Source organism: Cucurbita moschata, unplaced genomic scaffold (genome assembly GCF_002738365.1).
Source record: "Cucurbita moschata cultivar Rifu unplaced genomic scaffold, Cmos_1.0 Cmo_Scf00002, whole genome shotgun sequence".
Classification (NCBI taxonomy): Eukaryota; Viridiplantae; Streptophyta; class Magnoliopsida; order Cucurbitales; family Cucurbitaceae; genus Cucurbita; species Cucurbita moschata.
In genome coordinates this window covers 3104237-3127729 of record NW_019268518.1, presented here as the reverse complement: position 1 = coordinate 3127729, position 23493 = coordinate 3104237, and the positions used below count along the sequence as shown (strand labels likewise).

Genomic DNA, 23493 nt, shown 5'->3' with positions numbered 1-23493 from the left:
AAAAAAAAAAAAAAAAAAAAAAAAAAAAAACGCAAAAATTCTAGTATACAGAGGTTTCATTTGTATCGATTCTTCGTATCCTCTTCCTACAACCATGAATCCACAACTCAAAACGTTTCAAATAAAACTCCGAGGCTTAAACACACCAAAATACATTCAACTTTACGAACAAACAGATCCGAAACGAAAAACAAGATTCTACACTACAATAATCTGAGTAGGAGACGAATGAGAACTCACCATCTTGGAAAAATCTCGAACGAACACCGGTGAAAGAAGAAAATCCTGCGAGGCCTATAGAGAGAAGCGCACGATCGCAGCAGAGGGAGGGAGCAAGAACCCTAAAACCTCATTTTTATATATAGGGTTGCGCAAACAGGCCGTAAAAAATGGGCTTTTTAAATTTCAAAGCAGGTTTTTGGGCCTTAAGTTGGATAATCCATGGCCTTTATATTTGTGGGAAAAAAAAAAGAAAAAAAAAAGACTATTTATCCAAAATAATAATAATAATAATAATAATAATAAAATCGTCCTACTTATTTTTATTTTTATTTTTATTTTTTCTAAAATACATTTTTTTATACATTTATAAATCGATTAATTTAATTTCCTGCTTTAGTTATTACACAAAATATTTATTGGTATTACAAATTTATGATTTTTTAAATAATTTTTATTTTTCTTGATTATTATTATTATTTATTGAGATATTATAACCGTTCAAACTCACCATTAGCAGATAATGTTTGTATTGGTCCGTTATGTACGGTCATCAACCTTGCAATTTTAAAATATTTTTTTAGGGAGTATTTTTCACGTCGTTATAAAGAATGCTAATTTCACTCTCCCATCGATGTGGGATCTCACAATCGACCCTCTTAAAGGGTCAATGTCGCAATCATACTTTTTCAACTGTGTGGTGGCGTGATCTCAACACGCTCACGACCACCCTTAAGGAAACTCAAGATTGTAACTCTAGTACATACCACAGTGACCACTAACTATAATTTGAATAAAAATCAAAACACCGTTGATGATTATTTAATTTAATTTTTTAAATTAAGTTTATAAATATTATTTATATATTTATCTTCAGGCTCGTTTAACTAACTCGAATAAAAATATATTTATATATTTATATTTATTTGAGTGAAGTTGGATAGGAAATATAATCTCGGTCTCTCGTCTAACCAACGAGAATAAATCTGTTCCCATATTTTAAATTTTCATTTATTAAAAAAATTATAAAAACATACCATATTTCAAAGTTAACCCTAATTAAAAACGTAACAGCCCAAGCCCATTCATCATACACTTTATATTAGGGTTTTCAATCTCTACCACTGCCACTACCGACGACATCGCAGTTCCATTGCAGGTTCGGTGGCGCCGTCATCTCTCTTTCCAGATTCACTTCGCTTCCGCCCTCTTCAATCATCATCTCTCTCTGTTTTACAGTAAGTATTGATTGTTTCCTCCAATCACCCAACCCTTTACTCTTGTTTTTTTTGCGTTTAATTTATGGCGCCGCCGCCGCCGCCGCCGTCGTCTCACTGGCGTCCCGTCCTCGCCATTGGCGAAGAACAGATGGAAGGAAGTATTTTGACGAGTGTAAATTTGTTTAGGAGCGAAGGTTGTGACATAGATTATTGTAAAAGAAACGAAGGGTTCTTCATTTTCTCTTAAAGTTTCTCAATATATTTTGAACATTTTTTAATACTTCAATTCCTTAACGTGTCTTGTGATGGTTGTGCATTCCCAGATTAGATCGCGATTTTCTTTACAAGAAGGGAAAATCCTGAGCTCCCTATATTAATATGTCGACTTCGACTTTTGGATGCCAGTCTTTGAGATTTTCACCAAGGGGACACCTCTTCGCATCAAAGAACTCTGTTTCCAAGAAGTACAGATGTAATGCTACGTTTGCTTCAATGAGCGAATCGGGAAAAGACCTTTCACTTCAAATGAAGGTACTTGAACTATTTCCTTCTTGTTCATATTCATGTGCTCTATGATAATAGATGATTTTTTTATACAGACCACTTGATATGGGACAATTACTTAGAAGACTGGATATTTTAAGAATAAAGATGCAACCAAATAACATTGTTCTATGCACCCTCCTGAAGAAAATATCCATATAATTTGTTTTAATCAATTTACCAGTCTTAACGAGGAATCTACCGTGTTTATTTGGTAGGGTCCGTTATATAATGTCTGGAAGAAAAAAATCTCTTCAAGGTGTTCATCGTTGCCCGATAATACTTATTATTATGCGAGCTACATCTGGACTCCACATTCTATAGAATCCAATTTGATATCATATAACCTAGGTTGGAAGACTTGACAACTCGTTGTATCTCCTATAGTATATTTTGATTCAAATTTCCTTTGGTAAGTGTAGATATCTAATGTGGCGAGGAGTCATACACTCACAAAAGTACAAAGAAAATAAATAACTAGCTAAAATGAAAGATATATAATGAAAGTAAAGTAAAATGGTTTGGAATGGGTATGCCGCCACAAGTAACACACCATGGTGACTGTGACACTATTCACAAATTTTTAAAAGAATTTTACCAGACTTAGAAAAGGATCTACCTTGTTTTTGTGGTTGGGCCTGTTATATTATGTCTGGAAGAAAAATTGGGGAGACTTGATCAAAATCTCTTCAAGGTGTTCATCGTTGCCCGATGATACTTCATATTATCATGCGAGCTACATCTGGACACTACATTCTATAGATTCCAACTTAATTGAGTTGCTTGTGTTGATATATTCTCAGATTTTGTTGCATGACCTATTCATAATTTGTGTGCGAGCACGTGCTTTTGAAAATGAAAGCTGCATGTAATAGTTTTACTTTCATTAATGTTGAAGGATGCCAACGAATTCATGACTATTTTCTGTGTTTTATGATCAACTTAAAAAAAAAATTTCCATAACCACAAAAACATTTGGAAACGGAAGGATTATTGTGTCGTTTGTCAAAAATGAAGTTGGTACGATGAACGTAAAAAACAATGAACCGCTACATATTAGTTCTTTGTGCTCTCTAAACTCCTTTGTGAAGGCATATTCACTTGTTTTTTTTTCAAATAACTTTACCAGTCTTAATGAGGGATCTACCTTGGTTTTGTGGTTGGGCCCGTTATATTATATGTCTGGAAGAATAAATGGTGGAGATTAGATCACAATCTCTTCTAGGTGTTCATCGTTGCCCGATAAGACTTATTATTTATTATGCGAGCTACATCTGGACTCCACATTCTATAGAATCCTACTCAGTTGAATTGTGTTGACATAGTCTAGCATTTCTTTGCATGATGTAGTCATAATGTGCATGATGTAGTCATAATGTATTAGTTTAATTCTCCATTACCGTTAAAGAAATGATTGCTTATTCACCATTTTTTTTTAATTTCTTTTATTTTTTATGATCAACATATAAAACCAGTTTTCATAACCACTAAATCATTTAAAAATAGGGAAGGACATATGTTGATAAGATGTAGATATCAAATATAGGGATGTGACCAGATAAAGTAATGTCGTGCACACATCTGAATGGAACATTCACATTTTTTATGCATGATATGGCGTAGAATTTTGCCAGACTCAATAATAAGGATTCTATCTTGTTCATTTGGTAGAGTCCATAATGTTTCTGGAAGACTAATTGGGGGAGATTTGATCAAAATCTCTTTAAGGTGTTCATCGTTGCCCAATAATACTTTCTATTGTTATTTGAGCTACATCTGGACTCCACATTCTATTACTTCAACTTGGTTGAATTGATTTTGTTGGTGATGTTTCACCCATGTGTTTTAAAAACCAGCTCGAAAGTGAAACCTTGTGTTGCTAAAAATAATATCAGAGCCAGGCACTGGGCGACGTGTCAGCGAGGACGTTGGCCTCCAAAGGGGGATGAATTGTGAGATTCCACATTTGTTTGAGAGGGGAACGAAACATTCCTTATGAGGGTGTAGTAATCTCTCCCTAGCAGACATGTTTTAAAAACCTGTTTTTACCTCTTCCAGTGTTCACATTATTCCATTACTAGTACTAAATGAGCCATCATAGTGTATATTTATTCAAGATCCAAGAAGTTCAGGATTGATACTGCATCTTTACTTATCCATCTCTGATTCCATCTGTTATTTTCTTTTTCTGATTAGTTTATTATTATAATCAAATAATATCCAACAGTATGTTTCAGGTTGAGACACTGTTAGATAGCATAAAATGGGATGACAAAGGTCTGGCAGTAGCTATAGCTCAAAATGTTGACACGGGGGCTATACTAATGCAAGGATTTGTGAACAAGGAGGCTATTGCTACAACTGTTTCCCAACGTAAGGCTACATTCTATAGCCGATCCCGATCACAGCTGTGGACAAAGGGAGAAACCTCTAATAACTTCATAAACATTCACGACATATTCCTCGATTGTGATCGTGATTCTGTACGATTCTAATCGACTATGACCTAAAACACGAGCTTATTGTGGTTTACTGTGCATGGCTAACACAGTTTTAAAACTGATTGTTAGATAATTTATCTCGGGAAGCCTGTTGGGCCTACATGTCATACCGGAGCTGAAACATGCTATTATACATCACTTGATGATTCGATAAATCAACAGGTCTGCTGCGTTTATCTAATTGTTTATGGCTAATGAAGTGAATGAGCTTGTGACTTATTTGTCTGTTAATTCTTGTAGGATGCAAAAGATAAACTGGCCTTGTCCACTCTGTACACGTTAGAATCTACAATTTCCGAACGCAAAGCAGAAATAGAAGCGCCACAAAATGGCAAACCCTCGTGGACAAAACGGCTATTACTCGACAACAACTTGCTCTGCTCAAAGATTAGGTATCGTATTTGAAATCAACGTTTAGTCCACTTGTAGTCCTAGTTTCCGACAGTTTCTGCATTTGCTCCCATCTTGACAGGGAAGAAGCAGATGAGTTGTGTCGAACATTGGAAGAGAACGAGGATAAGTCTCGCGCTGCCTCGGAAATGGCAGATGTTCTATACCACGCCATGGTTCTCCTTGCAGTTAAAGGGGTAGAAATGGAGGACGTCCTTCAAATTCTGCGCCAGAGATTTTCTCAGTCAGGCATCGAGGAGAAGAAAAGTCGGGTACCGAAAAGTTAATTAATCTTCTATTACGAGTACGTATCAATGTATCAATCGGCCATTGAAATTATCACAAGTATCAATTGGATCCAATTATTGAGAGTTCTGTGTATTCATGGAATAAGGTTTGAATTCCCAGTGTATTTCGATATCCAGCGGCTTAAAAACTGCCATAATTTTTGGTTCTTGTACTGTCCTGTTTGACAACTCTTTGTGAAGGCATCTACCTGGTTTTTCATTTTTTTTTATACAGCAGCTGTTGGTCTTTTCAGATGTACACTGATTTTTAATAAGCAATTAGGGACTATAAGAGAATCTTGCTTAAAGCTCATTTAACTATAATCTCAATCATTATTTTGGTGGTTGAGCTTTCATGGCTACCTACTGGGTTCATTGAGAAGGCAAGTTTGAAGTCACAAGGTATGTAAGATGCTGAGTTTTTGTTTATTTCTTAAATGAAAGTATGATATGAGGACAAATAATTTTTTATGTTAAGATTTTGGAGTAAGTTGTATGGAAACTAGAGGTATTATAATAAAGTTTTTGGGAGTTGGAGGACAAAAAAGAGAGGAGCTATAGTAGCTATTTGAATGATAGTGGTTTCGGGTTCAATTCGAGTTTCGAGAGTTCAGGTCCCAAGCTGGCTTGCTAGGGGTAGAGGTAATGGAGAGTGTATGGATTCAATTTTTTCTGGTCCATGGAACACGAGATAGAAGCAGGATCAGAGAGTGTCGAGACCTGACCCAGCTTGAAGGTCTTTGGGTTCGACTAGACAATTTTGTATGTAAGTCTAAGAACATAAAAGTAATGCACCTCAAAGATGAGGTATGTTGCCTAAAAGACGTGCAACGTTTGAAATGGGTGACATGAAGAGTTCGTGAGCAGTTAAAGTACCCTGGACTTCGAGGCATCCTATATACTCATGTAGCAACACCCTCTATACATAGAATGGGTCTGTGTGCAGTTAAAGTACCCTTTAGAACTTCGAGGTATCCTAGATACTCAGGTAGCAACACCCTCTATACCCAAAATGGGTCCGTGAGCAGTTAAAGTACCGTTTGGAACTTTGAGGCATCCTAGATACTTGGGTAGCAACACCCTCTATACACAAAATGAGTCCGTGAGCCGTTAAAGTACCGTTTGAAACTTCGACACATCCTAGATACTTAGGCAGCAGTAGAGACTAGGCCTAAAATGGGTGAACTACACCCGCTATACCTAGAATGAGTTCATGAACGGTTAAAGTACCATTTGAAACTTCGAAACATCTTAGATACTCAAGTAGCAACATCCACTATACCAAGAATGGGTCCACGAGCAGTTAAAGTATCGTTTGGAACTTCGAGGCATTCTAGATACTCAAGCAATAGAGACTAGGCTTAAACTTTCTAGAACCCAAAGTAAAGTCCGGAACATCTATTAGGTTAAAGATGGGATGAAAGCCTACAAGTAGGTCTAAATTTTAAATTATATTTAATAAAATAGTTAATTTTAAAAAAAATCTCAAAATTTTGATAACCATTTACCAACTATGTATGATTAAAATGTTATATTAATAAATAAATTAAAAAAAAAAAGGAAGTAAGCAAATTAAGTATATATAAATAGATTTAAAATGATATAAAATTAAAAGATTATCATAAGTTGACTTATAAGGAATAAGATTAAATTAATATACATTATACAATTAATCTCTTAAATTAATACTAACAACATTATTGAAACATCCCATAATTTTAAAAATAAATAAATAAACAAAAGAGCTAATCCCACTTTCTATAATTTATCCCTCACTAAACTATTTCTATAATTACAATAACAATATTCTAAGAAAAGGTTAATTTCACTTAATATAATAATAATAGTAATAATAATAATAATAATAATAATAGTTTATGAAAAATAATGATGTGACCGTTCTCTTAATTATAAATATTGATTTGAAAGCTCTCTTTTTGTTTAAGAGGTTGAGTCTCAATCAACTGATTATTGAAATATTTTATTTTATTTATTCCAATTTTTACATACTTTTATTTTTTATTTCAACTATTTTTATTATTTTACACAAAAAATTCAATATTTTTATTTTTCTTTTTTTATTTTACCCCATTTATCTTAGGCTTCCGTATTCATGTCTTGATAATCCAACTAACTCCAGCTACTCGTTTTAATATTTTTTTTTGTCCGGTAGAACCTATTTGAAAACAGGGTTACAATCTAACCCTGTTTTTTTTAAAATTTTTTTTTTTAACATTTGTAACCGATATTAATGATGTATGAGCTTGTAAATATTTAATATTTAAATTTTACTAAATTTTTTAATTATTGGTGTAAAATAAATTTTATGGGATGTACGCCGATTATGTTAGAGAAATCTTTTGTACTAACCAACCCAAAATTTTGAGCTAGTTAGGATGGTGGATTGGTGACCCGAGCATATATTATAATCCAACCCTACTCTAGGTTGGTCGAGTTGATTGGATAAAAAAAATTTAAACTCACAAACCAACCCAAACTCAAAAAAACCTAAACCAATTCAATATTTATGATTGGAGTTGAGTAATCTAAATTGGTTGAGTTCTCCGGTTTAAGAACTTAAAGGGATAAGTAAAGTCACTATTTTAAAAGCCCACAGATATGCTCGAGAAACCAACAAAAAATAATCCGAAAGTATAATAGACCCAAATAAACCACGGGAAAAATGAACTAAAAAATAGCCGTTAAAGTATAGATAATACTTTTCACCTGGCGTCCTAAACAATCCATTTTGAAAATTACAAAACTATCCTCGACTTTTTAAGAGGTACTCTTAATATGGTTATAGTTCAAAAGTTAAACGGGAAATCGGCATGATCGTGGTTTAGACGGACGTGACGATAACGGAGACGTTTATTAAAAGAATTATATATATTTTTTTTTACAATTCACCAAAAAAAAAGAAAAAACCAAAATTGTTTTCTTTTCACACAATACCCTTCTTCTTTCTGTTTCACTCCGCAACAAAATTTGGTGTCATTATCCGTTCATACTCTCTTAGTATAAATCATCTTCTCTCAAATTTCTTTAATATCATCTCAAATTTTCACTGTTCTTTCACCAAAAAACATTTGGGTCAGTGGAAACGAAGCGAAATCAACATAGCTGGCTGGTGGGGATCGTAAACCCCACATAGCCGCTGCTTTGAATTTCCCCTTTTCTTTTCTCTTCGTGTTCTTGTTTAATCAAGATTCTTCAGAAAATGGGTAATGATTTTGAGTGATTTGATTATCGTTTTGCTTTTTGTTGTTGATTTCTTGGGTTTCTGGAGTTGAATTCATTCGCTGATTCTTGCAGCTTAGTGATTTGAACACAGCCAAGATGCTCTGTACACGACAGAGATGAACGAACCCACCCATTCTTTCAAGTTGCAGTAGCAGACAACACTATTTTGCTGCTTTACAGCCCACACATTACTCAACAAAAACAACAATATATATCAAATTTCAATCCACTTTTTTCTATTTCTCTCTCTACATTATCACTTTCTTTGTTCTTAGTCATCATTGATCGTTTTTTCTTCCTTCCATTTGAGTTTTCACCACATGGGTTTTGTTCACTGATCGTTTTGGGGTTTTGGGTTCTTATTAATCTTGTTTTTGAGGTTTGAAATTGAGTTTAGTTAGTAAAATTAGATTAAATTACCTCTGTTCTTTCTCTCTCTAGGTACATTATTACTCTTTTGTTGTTATTGATATTGATATTGATCCATTTTCTTCCTTCAATTCGAGTTTTGGTCACATGGGTTTTGTTTCTTTGGTTGTTTTATCAAAAGGGTAGGCCGGGTTTTGATCTGATTTTGATTTTGTTTTTGTTTTTGGTGGCGTTGAAATTTTAGAATCGTGGGTTTTGTGGGTTTGTTCTTATGGTTTTTTAATTTGGGTTGGTTTGGTGGAGGGGAAAACGAAGCAATAAAAACTTTGAGAAATTGTTGTCGGCGCGAGGTCACTTTCTGTCGGCATTGTCTGTAGCCAATGATGCATTTGGTATTAATTGAACCAAAAAGTACTCTCCCCGTTGTTTCTGTTGCTGTTTAGCCGATTTCGTCATCTTCTTCCTTCGATTTCAACTAAGATATTTGCAGCAAGTGATGATCGGCCGCCATTTTTGTGGTTTTTGAGTTCTTTGATCCTCCATTTTTGAATGTGGGTTGAATTTCATCAGCTTTTCTCATCCTTTACTGGAAAGAAACCTGTTCTTCATTTGCTGATTGTCAAATGACGCAACGTTTTCAGAAGATCTGCAGCTTTTTCCATAGCTTCTTCACGATTTCAGGTCTGTTTTTAATTGTTCTTCTTGTTCATGATGATGATGATGATGATGTTCATGTTCTGTTCCTGTTGTTGTCGCTGAATTTAGATGTTTATTGTGATGAACATGATGAAGATCTGTGCCTTGAACTTTGTTCTTGTTGTTTAATGTAAGAATTGTTTTGAAATCAAACACTTCAGGATAGAGGACACACTCCTGGTTTGGTTTCTGATCATAAAAATTTGTTTATGAAGTGATAGAATTGAGGATTCTTTGGACTATGTTCGATAATTTTTAGAAATTGTTCTTGTTTTATCATTGATGAGGTTCGTTGTTCTTAAGAAAACATTTGAATTCTTAGCTAAATTCCCGAAAATTTGTTTATGAAGGGATAGAATTGAGGATTCTTTAGACTAGGTTCGATATTTTTTAGAAATTGTTCTTGTTTTATCATCGATGCGTTTCATTGTTCTTAAGAAAACATTTGAATTCTTAGCCAAATTCCCGAAAATTTGTTTACGAAGGGATAGAATTGAGGATTCTTTAGACTATGTTCAATAATTTTTAGAAATTGTTCTTGTTTTATCATCGATGTGTTTCATTGTTCTTAAGAAAACGTTTGAATTCTTAGCCAAATTCCCGAAAATTTGTTTACGAAGGGATAGAATTGAGGATTCTTTAGACTATGTTCGATAATTTTTAGAAATTGTTCTTGTTTTATCATCGATGTGTTTCATTGTTCTTAAGAAAACGTTTGAATTCTTAGCTAAATTCCCGAAAATTGTTCTTGTTTTATCATCGATGAGCTTCGTTGTTCTTGAGAAAACATTTGAATTCTTAGCTAAATTACCGAAAACAATACAAAATCATTAAAAGACACGTAAAAATAGATATCAAAACAAGGAAACCCGTAGGTAGAAGTAGTATTATCAAAAATCAAACGGATATCAAACGAGAACGGATCACGAACCGACGAGGGTCGTTTAAACTTGTGGTGGTTTGAGTGTTGTGTTTCCTTTCTCAGGTTCAATGTATAAGAGTGTGTATAGTCATTGTTATACTGTAAAAAAGCATCAACGGTGAAGGGAAGAACTCACATGAGATGTCAAGGATCCTAGCAGCAATATTAGGAGGTTCTGCAGGAGCTGTGGCATTGGTGGGATTGATTATTGTGCTTATAAGATTCTTAGCTCGCTCGAGAAACGCTGCAAGAACATCGGAGACTGGCTCGTCGGATCCTTCTATTCAAGGTATTGGTTTCGTCTTTGTTGCTCGAGTTATCGATTAGCACACGTAGTTTAATCTATCATCAGCTGGTTGTGTTTTTGATTACTTGTAGTGGGAAGACATGTCGGGATCGAGTTGTCTCTACGGGATGCTAGGCGTTTCGAGATGGCAGAGTTGGTGTTAGCCACTAATGATTTCAGCGACAAGAACTTGATTGCTGAAGGGAAGTTCGGGGAGGTCTATAAGGGCATGCTTCACAATGGGATGTTCGTCGCTATCAAAAAACGGCACGGAGCGCCTAGCCAGGACTTTGTGGATGAGGTAATCTTCATTTGTTGTCTTCAACATTGATTAGGGGCACCCCCCCTTTGAGACATGTAGGAACGATCACGGGTCGTTAAAGTCTCGGCTCTCGAAGTATTAACTCGACACATGAATTTCATACTGCTGCACCTGTTTTTTCTTTTGAGATCATCACATATTGATTAATGTGAAACTAACCGCCTAGGCCTACCGCTAGCGGATTTAAAAACTTTGAGGAGAATCCCGAACGAGAAAGCCCAAAGAGGATAATATGTGCTTGCGAGTTTCACTTGACATTCACATATTGAAACAGCCCAAGCTCACCGCTAGCAGATATTGTTCTTTTTGGGCTTTCCCATTCGGGCTTCCTCTCAAAGAGGACAATATTTGTTAGCGTTGGGTTCGGGTTGATGTCCTCTTTAGTTGCTCATTTTGCCTTACTAGTTAGTGATCGGCTCCCTTTCATCTATTTGAAAGGGACGGTACTTGCATCGATGTTCAGTTCATGTTTTCGATCTAATTGAGTTCATTTACTATCAGGTACACTACCTCTCGTCTATTCGACATCGAAATCTTGTAACTCTTTTAGGCTACTGCCAGGAAAACAATCTACAGTTTCTCATCTTCGATTACATACCGAACGGAAGCGTTTCTAACCACTTATATGGTAATGGTCCATCCAGCTGCGTAGCGAAAATTTTATGGTTCCTACGTGCAAAAGTGCTATTTCTTAAAGAGCACGGGTGTTTGCAGGCACCGAGCAGCGTTCGGCTGAGAGGCTCGAATTCAAGATCAGACTCGCAATAGCTCTGGGGGCAGCTAAAGGTGATCTCTTGTAGATTGACTAATCATCGAATATATCAAATGGTGAAACCAAATTCTTATCTATGAATGCCTACAACGAACTCGTCCCTCGGTTACGTAACCCGATCATCTTATGCAGGTCTGTCGCATCTTCACTCCATTACCCCTCGTTTGATACACAAAAACTTCAAGACGTCCAACGTACTCGTAGACGAGAACTTTATAGCTAAAGTGGCCGATGCAGGACTTCACAATGTCATGGGACGATCTAGCGTTTCGGAATCATCGTCTCGAGCAACAACGGATGAGATATTCCTCGCTCCCGAGTATTCATTCTAAAACTTTCTACAATCGATATCAACACTGCATGTTCTATTCGTTCGTATTTTTCATCTTCCGTCCTCTTTTGTAGGGTAAAAGAGTTTCGACAATTCTCTGAAAAGAGCGACGTATATAGTTTCGGCATATTCCTTTTGGAGTTGGTAAGCGGTCAAAAAGCGTCGGATGCACCTGTTTCCAATCCAAATTATACTCTGGTTGATTGGGTAAGTCGTTTTCTCTACTCAAAAGCTCATAGTCGAACTGATCGTTGTCTTGCTCTAAATAATCTCGGTATCGATCGTACGTTTTTATAGACATTGTTTTTGTTAACTTTCGAACATGGTTTACTTTTCTCGATACGACTCCGATCTCAGGAAAGAGAACGAAGGTTAATGAAAGCAATACGGACCCTACTAGTTCACATAGGTCTAGTCTAGTATATGGCATCCAAGTTGCAAATAGGACATTATTCTCGTTTATCTTGCTATCTTTTGCGTTTATCGAATTCTGAAACCGTGTTACGTTCCATACCTATTTGAAAGATACAAAGCAATCAGAAAAAGAACGATATTGGTAGCGTTATGGATCCGAGGTTGGGGAAGAAGAGCTTCACGGAGGAAGGTATGGGTGAAGTGATGCATTTGATCGCTCAATGCGTCGGGTACTCGAGCGAGAGGCGGCCGGTGATGAGCTATGTGGTGATGGAGCTTGAAAGGATACTGGAGAAGGAGATGAACTTGACAACAGTGATGGGAGAAGGGAGCCCAACGGTTACTCTTGGAAGTCAGTTGTTCAAAGCCACAAAGTAAAAGGGAAAACACAGGCTTGTTTATGTTTAGTTCTTTATTATTATTATTATTATTTTTTAAATATTAAATTCCCTTTTAAATTTCCCTCCACATCAGAAAATATGAGCAACAGACCTCAGCTGTTGTAAGTGTATAAAAAAGAAACAGCTGAATCATTCTTTTTTATCAATTTTTTTTTAATAATTTATAATTTTCATTTATCAATCCGGGAATGACTTTGAGTTATTCACGGTTCGTTAACGAGTGTTCGTTTCGTGAGTTGAACCCAATGAATTAGTTCCTAAGTTCCGCTCTTTATAACTCCACTACGACGTCGTCATTTGTACAAGAGGTCCTTACCTTCGAAAAATACGTACACAAGTAATCATGGTAGGACCTATCTTTTCATACAAATATTTCATAGTCTTGAACTATGCTTTTTAGTTCGAGCAAAATTGGATGTATAGTACTTTTCTACACACGGTCAACGTACGTGCATATATACCCACCAGGGGGGCGTATACGCCCTTGGGCTTACTCTTTAGCTAGTGCACGCTCGAGTTACTAGAGTCATGAAGGAAAAGGAGCCTGCATAAAATCATGATGTACATAGATATCGTAATGTTCGCGTTGTAATTATCATAACGGAGAAGTATCCTGATAAGCGTGAGATCCCTATATGTAGCTTAACAATATTACATAATCTCACCCTAAAAGTCTCACCCTCCCTAATGGAGAGAGTATTATTTGATTATAAACCCATGATCATTCTCTAAATTAGGCGATGTGGGACTTTGATCGAACACTTTTAACTTCCCACTCTCACCCATGTGGGATAACTTTTGTTATTTTTATTTATTATTTATTTAGTTTCTAACTTTTAGTTATTTATGAATTTTTAAATTGGGATTAAATTCTAAATTTATATTTTTGAATAAACTATATTTTTCATATAATTAAATTGATCAACGAAAAAAATTAGAATGTTAGGACAAATAAATTGATTAAATTGAAGCCCTTAAAAGATGAAAAAAAAAGAAAAAGAAAAAAAAAGAAAAATGCAAAAGAAAAACTAATATTAATACTAATAATAATAATGTCTAGAGGGCGGGAAAAAAAATATAATAATTAAAACATAAAATAATAATTATTCTAATTAAAAGTAAAAATAAAAAAGGAAAATCCGGTAAAGAACGCTAGACTTTACAATTGCCCTACTGGGGGTTGGGCTTAGGATGAACAAGCAACCCAAGGTTTAAGTTTCGTCCATCTTTCTGCTCACTCTCTGATTCATGTTTCTCTCCGCCGCCGCCGCTCGCCGGTAACGCCTCCACTGCCAGTTTGCTTTCTTCTCTTCTTCTTTGTCTCCTGCAACCGAAGGTTTCCCGGACTAGGCAATACCACGAAAACAGTTGCTGCAATCGAGAATCGCAAGTACCAGAATAAGCTCTCCTTGTTCTCAGGGTATTTTTCCGTTTAATCTCTTCCTAATCTATAGTTTCTTATTTCAAGCATGATTTGAGTTTAATTACGGGAAGATATTTGTTATACCTTAAGATTACTGATGTTGTAATGCAATGATTTGTGTTATCTCAAAGGTTCATGACAATTAATTTTTCCTATCAGGAATTTTTTCTTTTATATATGTTAATCTACAATTTTTAATTTAAAGCATGATTTTGAGTTAAACGACGGTGAATTTTTCATGTACTGATTTTGTAATGGAGTGATTTTTGTTAAATCATAGGTTAGTTACAATCAATTTCTTCTAACGTGAATTTTGTTGATCTTAGTGATGGAATGATTTATTCTACCATGTCTTCTTTCATGTTGGAACTTATATTTCAATTGTTTTTTTTGGTTATATGTTTAGATGAGATTCAAAAAGCAAAAGCGTCATCGGAAAGCTGTGAGATTTTACACTACATGTTTTGGATTCAGGGAGCCGTTTAAAGTCTTGTGTGATGGAACTTTTGTCCACCATCTTCTCTCCAATCAAATATTGCCGGCCGATGCTGCCCTTGCTAAAGTTCTTGGTGGCCGAGTCAAGGTTTTCACCACTAGGTGTGTTTTCTTTATTGAGTCAATCGTAGTATGTTTCTTCCTACGCCCATTTGACCTGTTATTTTTCATTATCTCATTGGTTTGCAGATGTGTGCTCTTAGAATTGAAGGCCCTTGGTCCATCCTACTCTAAAGCTTTTGAGGCAGCTAGTAACCTGTCTACTGCAAGGTCAGACACAGACTTGTCTTATTATTTCCATTCTTAATTTGAATAGCTTCTTTTCATGATCTTCGATTCTTGACTTTGTCATGTTCTTGTGGTATTACCGTTGGTTGCTATGAGGTAGTGTAATTGTATTTTCTTGTTCAGTTCCATCTTTTCTGAGTTGAAATTATATTTTTGCGTCAGATGTGACCATGAGATAAGAAAGCATGCTGTGACATGCATCATGGAGGTGATTGGTAAATCAAATGCGGAGCATTTTTTTGTTGCCACCCAAGATACTGATCTTAAGAAGCAGCTTCAAGAGGTTAGTTTATTTAATGAATTGATCCCAAAATTATTAATTTTCCATTGCATCTATACTCTTTTCGTTTGCTTCAAGAGCTTATTATCTTTTTCCAACCTCCTAGTTATGAAATGTTTCTAGTTTCTGCCTTTTTAACATATGCACTTGATTAGAAGTTTTCTTGGAAGTCTAACTATGTATGTTTGGACTGGAACTTTTGTTATTGTTGGCCATTATTTTTTATTTTGTTTAGATTGACTTATCCATGCCTGCTTGTATGGAGGGTTTTCTGAAGGGCTGAAATCTTAAACTTGGTGGTTTAATTCTTTTGTATATGTTTGCAGATACCTGGGGTCCCACTTATATTTGGTTTGAGAAATGCACTTTTCATGGAGCAACCAACTGCCTTGGAACGCCAATTTGTTAAATCTTCGGAAGAAAAAAGATCGCATATTTCTGAGGTCGAACTTAATTTGTTACAGAAAGTAACGAAGGACGACGAAGAGGAAACTGAGATAACTAACGAGGATGGAGATCTGGTAGGCAAAAATTCAGAGATGCAGGTTTTGGAAAAGAAAAAGAAAAAGAGAGGAAATTTAAATGATTTGAAGGATAGACCTCAATTTAAGAGAAAGAAAACAAAGGTATTTTTCCATGATAACATTTTCTCTTTATTGTAGACTTGGTTTTGTGCTTCATTTTTGCATTATTACTAACTTGTAACTTTGATGTTTTGGTCATATCTTGAGCTGTCTATATTAAGATGCCGTGGAAGGAATAGTCTGTAGTTCTTATATTATTTTTTAGGGGAGTGCATTGGACCCTAGTCTCTTTTCTAAAGGAATTGGACAGAAGAATTTTCGTTTGACTATGAATGCATGTTTTGAGGATGAGTTTACTGATTTTCATTCTCTTTTAGGGACTTTTCTTCTTATTGGCTCTTGGTGGGTTCATAGTTATAAATAATTTCTTGTAATGACCTAATTGCGTCCTTTGGGAGGGTACTCTCTCTTCACCTGCCCCTAAGTTGTTGTATTTCCTCTGATTTTTCCCAATACATTTTATGTTGATTGTATATAAAAGGAACTCTTCTGACTCTTAATTCATTCCAACACTTGCAGATGATAAGAAAGTAATTTAAGATACAAAGCCAAGATTTTTTTTTTTTCATCACATTAATGAAAACTTATGTTTTCCTTCTTGACATGTACATTTTCATTTGCTCCTTCCTATTTTCAATTGCATGCATGCTCTAGGATTTTCTAGTCACTTGACTAGAGTTATTAGATAAGAGATAAGCCGGTTTTTTGTGAAATTCCTTTTAGCTATTTTGATTGCAATGTTCAATGCTGAAGCATTTCATAGTGATGTTTGTTATTTAATAAATGTTCAATGAGGGGGGGGGGGGTGTACCTGGGTTGAGTTGGGAAAACTTTTTGAACCAACCTAAAATTTTGAGTTGGTTGGGTTGGTGACTGAGCAATCCAAATAATCTTAAAAGTAGGATAAGGTTGTGTTGGGCTGTAACCCTATTTTCGGGTTCCCAAACAAAAAAAAAAAATGTCAACCTGCAAATTGACTCGAACTTTTGGTTTTCTAAAAACTCAACCCAACCCAAATCAGAAAAAAATCTAATCTAACCCAACTTTTAAAGTTTGGGTTGGGTAGTCTGGGTAGGTTGGGTTCTTGGGTCATACGAACACCCCACGATGGAGCACTGCTATTGATTATTTATGGTGTCATTCCTTTTTTTGTTTTCTTTTTTCTACATAACACTATTCAGGGTACCATTCTGTTGCTGCTCTTAGTTATTTTATGATGATTATATTGCTCGGTCAGACCAAGTTTCTTAATCACTTTCATTTTCTATTCTCTCCACAAAACATTGCAGGGTCCAAACCCTCTTTCGTGTCTGAAGAAGAAGAAAAAGGTCGATCCAAACCAACATCCAGTTTCAGAGAAGGTAGTTTGCATCTTCTATAATTTCAAATTATTGTTGCATGATTGCATTGCATTTCATTCGGTTTTTTGTATTATTATTATTTGATAGGATTCAATAATTCATTGAATGAAATGAAAACCAATGGAAAACAAATGGGAGATAAGATGCTATTCGATCGGGCAAAGGAAGCTAAGAATTGGGAACATAAGTCGTAACTGAAATTTGTTGAGTTATATTATTTTCTTACTTATGTCTGTCCTTAAACTAGTATAGTATGAATAATGCCATTTCTAGTCCTTAAGCTTAGAAAAAAAACCATTTTTCGATTTAATACCCACCCAATACTTGTTAAAAGCAAAAGAAACTCGAGAAATAAAATTCGTCTAAACCAAAAAAAGAAAAAAGAAAAAAACGGTAAGAATCAAAATGATTACTTCTTAAAGTTTAGCAACTATAATTTACATTTTGAAGCTTAAAGACAAAAAAAAAAAAAAAAAAAAAAGGGAAGTTCAAAGGCAAAACGATCCAGTCTCTATGGTTCATTAGAAATTTATATTTTCGTAAAAGTTAAATATTCCAATAATTTTCTTTGAGATTGGTATTTGAGGCTGATATCTTATGCCTAGCATCCTAGAAAACTCTTCAAGTATGTTTTTTTTTCCATCATGAGATAGCATGAAAAGAAACTGTTACTTTTTCTTTAATTACATCTTACTTCCTAACCACAATATAATTATCTTATATGCATTTTATTTCAATGTTTTGTCTTAATACCTATTTGTGCCCCTGGATCATGATTGGATTTTCTATCTTATGCTGCAGAAGGCTGATGATAATACTACTAAAAGGACTCGCAAACGAAAACGGGCACGAAAGACCAAAACCACTGCAGAGACGGGAGCGACATAGTTTGTAGTCATCTGATTTGGCTTTGGTAATTTTGGTGCTTTGTGGTAAATGGTAGAATGATTTGGTTTTAACGTTTAGAATGCATCCCTAGCAAGAGGGTTAGAAGTCTGAAATTAGATGGGAGTTATGGGTGTCCCCTCACGAAGGTGTAGCTTCCATAGATAAGGAAATTGTATTATGATAATACCCGTTGCCAACCTAAGCTATAGAGATACAATTTTTTATTTTCACATGTGGTTGATACTGGTCAATATTTTTGTGTTCTTGCAAAGGAAATTGATTCTTTGAACCTCAACGAGACCAGCTGAAAGCGAAAATGGATTGTTTCACCTTGTGAGGCGATTTCTACCCTTTTTTTTTTTTTTTTTGCTATTTATTTGAGTAGGGGTGTGTTTAAGCTAGACAGGTTTTAGGGGTTTTTGCTCCTTTGGGTGAAAGATTTAGATTTAGATGTGGTTTTAGTCGTTGATGAACAAATTTATTTTTCCATGTGTTTTGTTAAAAGAATCTATTAGTTTTTGCTATTGCAGTTGTATATTTTGATTGAAACTCCGGAAGAGATCTCGTGTAAAGCAAAGTTTTGTTCGCTTGTAGAGACAATTTCATTGCTGTTTGAAATTTATGAATGAGACGTGTTATTTATGATCTTTATGAAAGACCTTTTCAATTTAGCGTTCAGGGAGAGGTGTGACTATATAAATCAGAAGTATTAGATAATTTACCCCAATAGTAAATAATATAGCATAAATTTGTTCGTAGCTGAGCTTTTGCATTACTTTTCTTTTCTTAAAGAGATGATACATTGTCTCTTTTATCTTCCTAGGAAACATGAGATCATTCAAAATTAAAGTCTTCAATTTTCTTTTTACGAAGTGTTCAATTTTCTTTTTATAAGAACTTGGATATATTTATATATTAAAAAAACATTCTTTTCTAAGAATTTTTTTAGAACGTTCTTTATTAACAATTTATTTAAAATATTCTTTCTTGGATAATTTCCAATATAATTTTTATTATGAAAGGTAAAACATCTTAATAAATCCAATAATATCTCATAAAGACAATACATACTTTTTAATGATTCAAATTTCAATATTTTCAGTCATCAACGCTTAAAATATACATAGGAGAGGGTATTGAAGTAGAAACGGAGACCTCATCCACATTTCTTATTTAAATTACGATTCTCTGTAACATTCAGGTATTGAAGTAGAAATGGAGACCTCATCCACATTTCTTGTTTAAATTACGATTCTCTGTAACATTCAAGTTAAGTCTTCGTAAATTAAATGAACATCTCTAACCTTCTCTAACCACCGTAGAGTAAGATAACATAATGTTTGAAATTCAATTTAAATAAATAAGTCTCAAATCTCAATGCCTTGCTCGCATTTCAATATCAATACATGTTGCCAACCTCTAAACATAGTTCAAATAGGATTAGTGTCTCTTCCTAATGGATAGTATGTTTGAATTCTCTCCTCATTTGTAAATGTTAAGCAAACCATAACTCAGCAGAGCAGCAATCAGTGTCCTCAGAAAAATAATCAACAACTTAATAAACCATAGATAAAAAAGCAAACCATCAGGAGAATCGTCCCTTTTAAGCATTGGCCTCATAATAGATGGCTTTGTAGCCTCCAAAATTATTGAAATCACCTTGCTAAGCAACAGAACAGAGAGAAGAACTAAGAATAAATGAACAAGCTACAAAAATTTACCTTACCAGGAACGATCATTTTGACCTGGATCCTTCCATCACTTCAAAATTTCTTCTTCCTTCCAGCTGCTCATCTAACATCTAAATATGTACATGGTGTTGGGGTGCTTCTCTTCTTGTATGAATTGGGTTATATATAACAGTCTACCATCTTGTATTACACAAAACCAACTCTCATTGAAACATCCACGATGTTTTCTTTTTCGTCCCTTATAGGGAAACTAAATGGCCACAGATTTCTCCTCATTGATTCCATGATCTCAAGTATGGTTTCTCCATTGGATCAGTCAAATTGGAATTCTGATGCCTCATGCCTACCCAGCTAATACCCTGGGATGGTATTTCATGCCCTCCCAAGTAGTCGAGTGAGTTTGATACTTTTGGTAGAACGTTACCGATCATGGGATTTCCTTCGTGCAACACTCCATGGTTCCTTGTGGAAATGAATTGCCCGTTCGAGCCCATTGAATGAAAAGGGGAACAGAATTGACTACCTTGAGATAGAACACTGAATAAGATTTGATCTGTGCTGCTGTTTCCACTACCAATATTCTGATTTGGGACTATGACGCCATCTGACCCCGTAAACCCTCCACGGACTTGATGCTCTCCCGGAAACCAATTATCGCCTAATAAACTTCCAGCATTCATGGTATGAGAATGGATATGAGTAGGCATGGGAACCGAGTTCACCGTCCAATCCTGCATTACAGATGAGGGTAACTGTTGCTGTGTTGGGATTATATACTTGTTGCCTTCAGGATAAATGTTTTCAGGAACACCATGTTGCAAGTAAACTTGCTCGTCTTCCTTTCTTCTTTGCTGCAAAGGCACGGATAAATCTGGTTGCTCCTGGAAATGTCTAGAATATCGATTCTCTTCTATCAAGTCGTGGTTCGATGGCTGGAAATCTAAACCCCTGTGCCTCTCCTCACGATGGAAGGACAGAGGAGCTGCTACTCCCTGTCTGTTAAACACGGAATGAAGTAACTCATCCTTACCTTGATTTTCATAACTAAGGGTGTCATTGTCAGAATGTCTATGTAACAAATGCTTTCCAATAACTTTACCTTGGTTTCCATAAGAACAAGAGGTGCTATCGTCTGATCGGCTATGTAACAAAATATTTCCAATATCTCGGCCATGCGAATCACGTTCCACAAAAGTGTCATTATCCGATTGTCTAGGCAACAAAACTTTCCCAATATCCAGACCATGTAAGCCAGATTTCACAGAAGAGCCATCATCTGATTGTCTTGGCAACAAACTTTTAGCAATACCTCTGGCAGGCATGTCAGGTTCAACATTGAAAACGTTTGTTTTTCGCTCTTCGTCAGCATGAGAATTTGCAAGAGACAAATCACTAATAGATGTTGCATAATCATGGCTGGTAGCAGAGCTGTGGTAATTCTTTGGCATGCTTGGTTCTGGGCGAACATCACCAATAGAATGTAAGGACTCTCCCTGACTGGCTGAGCATTCTATAGCATTCCTGTTTCTTGATATTCCAGATTCTTCAAGATGAGCATCACCAGAATTTGGGGTTTCGTGGTTTTCGGAATCAGAATTTCTGTAGGTCTCCAGCCCACCATTGACCTGCTCTGAGGATTGACAACTTTGGGAACCAGAAATTGATTTTTCAATAGATTCATTCCTTGTTTCTTCCCTATCCATTTGATCTGTTTCTTCAGTATCCATTTGATCTGTTTCTTCAGTATCCATTTGGTCTCGAAGCATGCTATCATGGCTTTCAGTGTCCACATCCTAGCAAAACGAGTACAGGTAATATGAACTAGCAAGACTGCATACAACGATGACCAAACACTTCAACGAAGAGAGGAAAATAAATGAGAGAGAAGAAAGAAGCAGAATTGTTAAGCACCATCGGCAATTTTTGCCTGTCTTTCAGATCTTGCTCCAAGGCCTTGGTTACTTTCCATCTCTGTAAACGAGTCTCTCTCCAATTTGCATATGCAACTGGGAGAAGAACTTTTGATAATTGCACCCTATGCAAAGAAAGAAACTATTACATGAGGCAGACAGAATGAAACATTCAATTTGGTATAAAAATAAATACGTTACTTCACATATGCTCTCACCAGTGCTCATGCAACTTCTTACGTTCTTCCTCTACAAATACTTCATATGGTTGTACATTAAAAGCTTCCATGTCACCTAAAACTTGGTCAATGGATCCAGATTGCTTCATGTTCTTCACGAGGTCAAGCTGCTTCTTGCTAATCTGAAGTGTGTGAACAGGAAATTGACATCAAATCACGCCCAAGTACCAAAACTTGTCTCTCTTGTCAAAAGGAGAAAAATTCACAAAAAGAAAATAACCAGATTTTCATGAAGTCTGTTAAACCATAACTTTTAATCATCAACATAACAGAAATGTGTTATAACTATGTTTTGGGCATGTTTTGGGCATTTATGAAAGTCCAACATCCTATAGACTTTATTTCCCTCTTAATGTTTTGGGCATTTTAATATTTTTTTTATGAGAAACGAAGCTTTGAATTAATGAAAGAAAATAAAAAACTAACACATATAAATGGAGAATAATTACAGAACTCCTAAGACAAAAGCTCCAAGGAGAGAAACCCAAACATAGTATTATCCCAAAACTCCCAATGATATTATTCTATTCATTTCAAGCAAAATGAAAGAAATAAAAAAGCACCTAACCTTGAAATATGACATATATTTGGAACCATCACTACACTGGATGTTGCGCATTTGTAGCTTCACCTCAGGTCTAGTTCCCACATTAAGCATGTCATCTATAGGAGTTGATGAAGTTCTGCATCTTTTTTGCTTGTATTCTCGACTGCACAACCTGTTTTTAGACCAGAATAGTGCACATCCTGTTAATCATAAAAACTAATAAATAGTCAACAGAACACATCCTGTTAATCATAAAAACTAATAAACAGTCAACAGAACAAAACGCATATTGAATATAGAGAAATTGCCTCTCAAATAGAGATTACAAAGAAAAACATGATGTGCACCTAGACTACCTATTCATAATTTATAGCAGAAAAACATCGTGATACCTTGAAGAAACTATCCCTAACTAAAAGGAACGATGGATAAACCAGACAAGCGTCCACTAATCTCGTAAGAAGAAATATGGGCACCAATTATATAAGGAACCACAAACAAATTCATTCGGAAGTAGCTATTTTAGTGACAATATTCCTTCAGAATTCATAAACACCAGCCTATATAAAGCACGGATCAATATGCCTCATGCATATTCCAGAATGCCAAGCTAAATTACCGTTCGGAAAGAACTCTACCCTTCATGAATGAAGTCTTGTTATCACTGCTACATGCTTTCTCCTCTGCAGCCCATGAACCAGACTCTGATGTAGCTATCGCATTATCCTTGTGATAGTCAAATCTGGACTCGTTCACTTGGGTGGAGACTCTCCTTTCTGCATTTCTTGACCTGCTTAAAGTGCATTTTGAATTCTGAATTTATTTCGTTTTCTTTCCTGATCAAATAAAAAACCAGCCCCCCCCCCCCCCC

The 23493-nt window shown here is 35.4% G+C and overlaps 5 protein-coding genes across 13 annotated transcripts in view; 3 read left to right on the top strand and 2 right to left on the bottom strand.

Moving 5' to 3' along the window:
• The window catches only part of LOC111455199 (40S ribosomal protein S27-2), a 1749-nt gene extending 1404 nt beyond the window's left edge, over positions 1–345 (bottom strand). The window contains exon 1 of the mRNA XM_023096772.1: positions 241–345. Within this exon, the coding sequence (XP_022952540.1) occupies positions 241–243 (3 nt within the window). The 5' untranslated portion in view covers positions 244–345. The remainder of the gene's footprint in view (positions 1–240) is intronic.
• Positions 346–1307: 962 nt separating this feature from the next.
• LOC111464194 (histidine biosynthesis bifunctional protein hisIE, chloroplastic) lies at positions 1308–5413 on the top strand. 4 transcript variants are annotated; one of them, XR_002714000.1, is made up of 7 exons: positions 1308–1457; positions 1763–1970; positions 4220–4465; positions 4553–4645; positions 4724–4875; positions 4956–5244; positions 5283–5413. XR_002714000.1 is itself a non-coding variant. In XM_023108297.1 (7 exons), exons 2-6 carry the CDS (start codon positions 1818–1820, stop codon positions 5158–5160), a joined length of 849 nt encoding a protein of 282 aa, XP_022964065.1. In that variant the 5' UTR covers positions 1308–1457; positions 1763–1817; the 3' UTR covers positions 5161–5192; positions 5237–5413. The 4 variants fall into 4 exon arrangements, 3 of the variants coding, with proteins under 3 accessions (XP_022964065.1, XP_022964053.1, XP_022964073.1); XM_023108297.1 differs by having other exon boundaries at positions 4956–5192; positions 5237–5413; XM_023108285.1 differs by having other exon boundaries at positions 4956–5413.
• Positions 5414–8156: 2743 nt separating this feature from the next.
• LOC111463860 (proline-rich receptor-like protein kinase PERK3) lies at positions 8157–13057 on the top strand. Of its 2 annotated transcripts, XM_023107802.1 has the most exons (10): positions 8157–8384; positions 8476–9323; positions 9414–9453; positions 10454–10679; positions 10769–10977; positions 11500–11626; positions 11713–11784; positions 11903–12089; positions 12176–12308; positions 12627–13057. In XM_023107802.1, the coding sequence occupies exons 4-10, from the start codon at positions 10532–10534 to the stop codon at positions 12891–12893; spliced, it is 1143 nt and encodes a 380-aa protein (XP_022963570.1). In that variant the 5' UTR covers positions 8157–8384; positions 8476–9323; positions 9414–9453; positions 10454–10531; the 3' UTR covers positions 12894–13057. The 2 variants fall into 2 exon arrangements, with proteins under 2 accessions (XP_022963570.1, XP_022963566.1); XM_023107798.1 differs by having other exon boundaries at positions 8476–9453.
• A 1029-nt stretch (positions 13058–14086) lies between these two features.
• LOC111430840 (rRNA-processing protein UTP23 homolog) lies at positions 14087–18794 on the top strand. Of its 2 annotated transcripts, none has more exons than XM_023067291.1 (7): positions 14087–14336; positions 14746–14936; positions 15024–15104; positions 15285–15405; positions 15729–16028; positions 17276–17347; positions 18152–18794. In XM_023067291.1, the coding sequence occupies exons 2-7, from the start codon at positions 14746–14748 to the stop codon at positions 18233–18235; spliced, it is 849 nt and encodes a 282-aa protein (XP_022923059.1). In that variant the 5' UTR covers positions 14087–14336; the 3' UTR covers positions 18236–18794. The 2 variants fall into 2 exon arrangements, with proteins under 2 accessions (XP_022923059.1, XP_022923049.1); XM_023067281.1 differs by having other exon boundaries at positions 18149–18794.
• Positions 18795–19765: 971 nt separating this feature from the next.
• LOC111464065 overlaps positions 19766–23493 on the bottom strand; it is a 6907-nt gene continuing 3179 nt past the window's right edge. Inside the window, exons 6-11 of one of the 4 annotated variants that reach the window (XM_023108157.1) lie at positions 23261–23412; positions 22644–22822; positions 22055–22197; positions 21838–21961; positions 21026–21719; positions 20780–20922 (exon numbers count right to left, since the gene is read on the bottom strand). In XM_023108157.1, coding sequence (XP_022963925.1) covers positions 20912–20922; positions 21026–21719; positions 21838–21961; positions 22055–22197; positions 22644–22822; positions 23261–23412 — 1303 coding nt within the window. In that variant the 3' untranslated portion in view covers positions 20780–20911. Of the gene's footprint in view, positions 21720–21837; positions 21962–22054; positions 22198–22643; positions 22823–23241; positions 23413–23493 lie in introns of all 4 variants that reach the window. The other 3 variants (XM_023108130.1, XM_023108137.1, XM_023108147.1) reach the window with 3 other exon arrangements.

Coding starts and splice junctions, on each gene's coding strand:
- LOC111430840 (XM_023067281.1), top strand. CDS start 14,746: ATGAGATTCAAAAAGCAAAAGCGTCATCGGAAAGCTGTGAGATTTTAC. Junction 15,406..15,728: donor TTAAGAAGCAGCTTCAAGAG/GTTAGTTTATTT, acceptor ATATGTTTGCAG/ATACCTGGGGTCCCACTTAT. Junction 16,029..17,275: donor TTAAGAGAAAGAAAACAAAG/GTATTTTTCCAT, acceptor AAAACATTGCAG/GGTCCAAACCCTCTTTCGTG.
- LOC111463860 (XM_023107802.1), top strand. CDS start 10,532: ATGTCAAGGATCCTAGCAGCAATATTAGGAGGTTCTGCAGGAGCTGTG. Junction 10,978..11,499: donor GCCAGGACTTTGTGGATGAG/GTAATCTTCATT, acceptor ATTTACTATCAG/GTACACTACCTCTCGTCTAT. Junction 12,309..12,626: donor ATTATACTCTGGTTGATTGG/GTAAGTCGTTTT, acceptor CCTATTTGAAAG/ATACAAAGCAATCAGAAAAA.
- LOC111464194 (XM_023108297.1), top strand. CDS start 1,818: ATGTCGACTTCGACTTTTGGATGCCAGTCTTTGAGATTTTCACCAAGG. Junction 1,971..4,219: donor ACCTTTCACTTCAAATGAAG/GTACTTGAACTA, acceptor AGTATGTTTCAG/GTTGAGACACTGTTAGATAG. Junction 4,466..4,552: donor TCGATTGTGATCGTGATTCT/GTACGATTCTAA, acceptor ACTGATTGTTAG/ATAATTTATCTCGGGAAGCC.